We start from the raw sequence: 1,573 nt of genomic DNA on the forward strand, positions 1-1,573 counted from the left end.
ATTTTTTTTAAATGCATGAATAAAGAATTTTTTTTCTCAACTTTTTGTATTTATTTTCTCCTGCATATTTTATTTATGCATGTATCTATTTATTTGCATATTTTATTGATATTTATAATTTTTAAATTTTTTTTAAAATATCTGTTTATTCCATTATTTATTTTGGCATTTACTTTTTCTTTTATTTCTTTATTTCCGTATTCATTTATTTATTCCAAAATATTTATTCAATTACACATTTATCTCTTTATTCCCATGTTATTCATTTCTATATTTATTTCAGCATTTATTTATTTTACTGATAATCTATGTATTAATTCCCATATTTGTTTATTTTTGTACCTATTTATACTTTCATTCATTGATTTCAGTATTTATTTATTCCTAAATTTATTTATTGATAATTAAGTCATTTTTCATCCTCCATAAACAAACCACATCCGTCTATGTGAAAATACTTAATAAATAAATAAAAAAGACCTAGATTCTCTGTCTCATATTCAGGTAAATGACATGATGTTGTGTTTACAGGATAGACTTCACACTGGAGTTCCCGCGGCCTCTCATGCCTAACTTTGTACTAGTTGGTGGCATCAACTGCAACGTGAGAAATCCTCTGCCGCAAGTAAGCGAAGCCTGTCTGTTTCTGATTCCTTTTAAGCTAAAAGCAATGAATTAACGTAATTTGCACTAATTAATGAATTAATTATCTATTACTTCCTTTTCATATTATCGCACTGCTTTTAATCCGTGGAGACAGAGAGAAAGATAGAAAACCGCAGATGAATGCCTGGCTCTATTTGTTTTTGTTTTTCCAGGATTTGGAGACGTGGCTGTCGGGAGGACACGGCTTTGTGGTGTTCACTCTGGGCACCATGGTGTCAGAGATGCCTGTGGAGACGACCTCCGTCTTCCTGGAAGCCTTCAGACAGATTCCACAGAAGGTGCGGGAATATATTTATCAACAGATGCCAAGATGCATTTTAAGTCCTGCGTCAGTTAATCACAAAGCAATAAATGCCTTCTGTTCATAGGTAATATGGAGGTACACTGGGCAGGTTCCCGACAGCATCCCCGAAAATGTGAAGCTGATGAAATGGGTGCCTCAGAATGACCTGCTAGGTCTGTAAATCCACTGAAACACATCCTGAAATACTTTAGCACGGCTAAAAACTGAGCTAACATCTATGGAGGACAAAAAAATCTCTTAAGTATCATTAAATAAATAAATAAATAAATACAGGAATAAATAAATAAATACATTAAAACATTAATATAAAAACGACTAAATAAATATGGAAGGATAGAAAACATAAATACAGAAAATAGCCTAAAATAAATGCATGAATAAATAAATAAATATGTTCAAAATAAAACAACACCTAAAAATCTAAAATGTACTTCTCCATTTTTATATAGCTGTATTTGTTAATTTATTTATTCATGTTTTTCTATGTTGGTATGTTTATGAGGTGGGAGGTCATGACCTTTGTATTTATTTCTTAATTTATGCATTTAAAAATCCTGTCTTTATTGTACCATTTATTTATTCTTTCATTGATTTATTGCTCTC

The 1,573-nt window shown here is 30.6% G+C and overlaps 1 protein-coding gene across 1 annotated transcript; it reads left to right on the forward strand.

The window, feature by feature from the left end:
• Positions 1-526: 526 nt before the first annotated feature.
• Positions 527-1,130, forward strand: LOC121965188 (UDP-glucuronosyltransferase-like; the record flags this gene model as incomplete). The annotated part of the gene is made up of 3 exons (XM_042515344.1): positions 527-625; positions 819-944; positions 1,035-1,130. Coding segments are annotated over 3 exons (321 nt in total), but the record flags the coding sequence as incomplete, so codon positions are not given.
• Between the last annotated feature and the right edge of the window lie 443 nt (positions 1,131-1,573).

This window comes from Plectropomus leopardus, unplaced genomic scaffold, assembly GCF_008729295.1.
Source record: "Plectropomus leopardus isolate mb unplaced genomic scaffold, YSFRI_Pleo_2.0 unplaced_scaffold18961, whole genome shotgun sequence".
NCBI lineage: Eukaryota > Metazoa > Chordata > Actinopteri > Perciformes > Serranidae > Plectropomus > Plectropomus leopardus.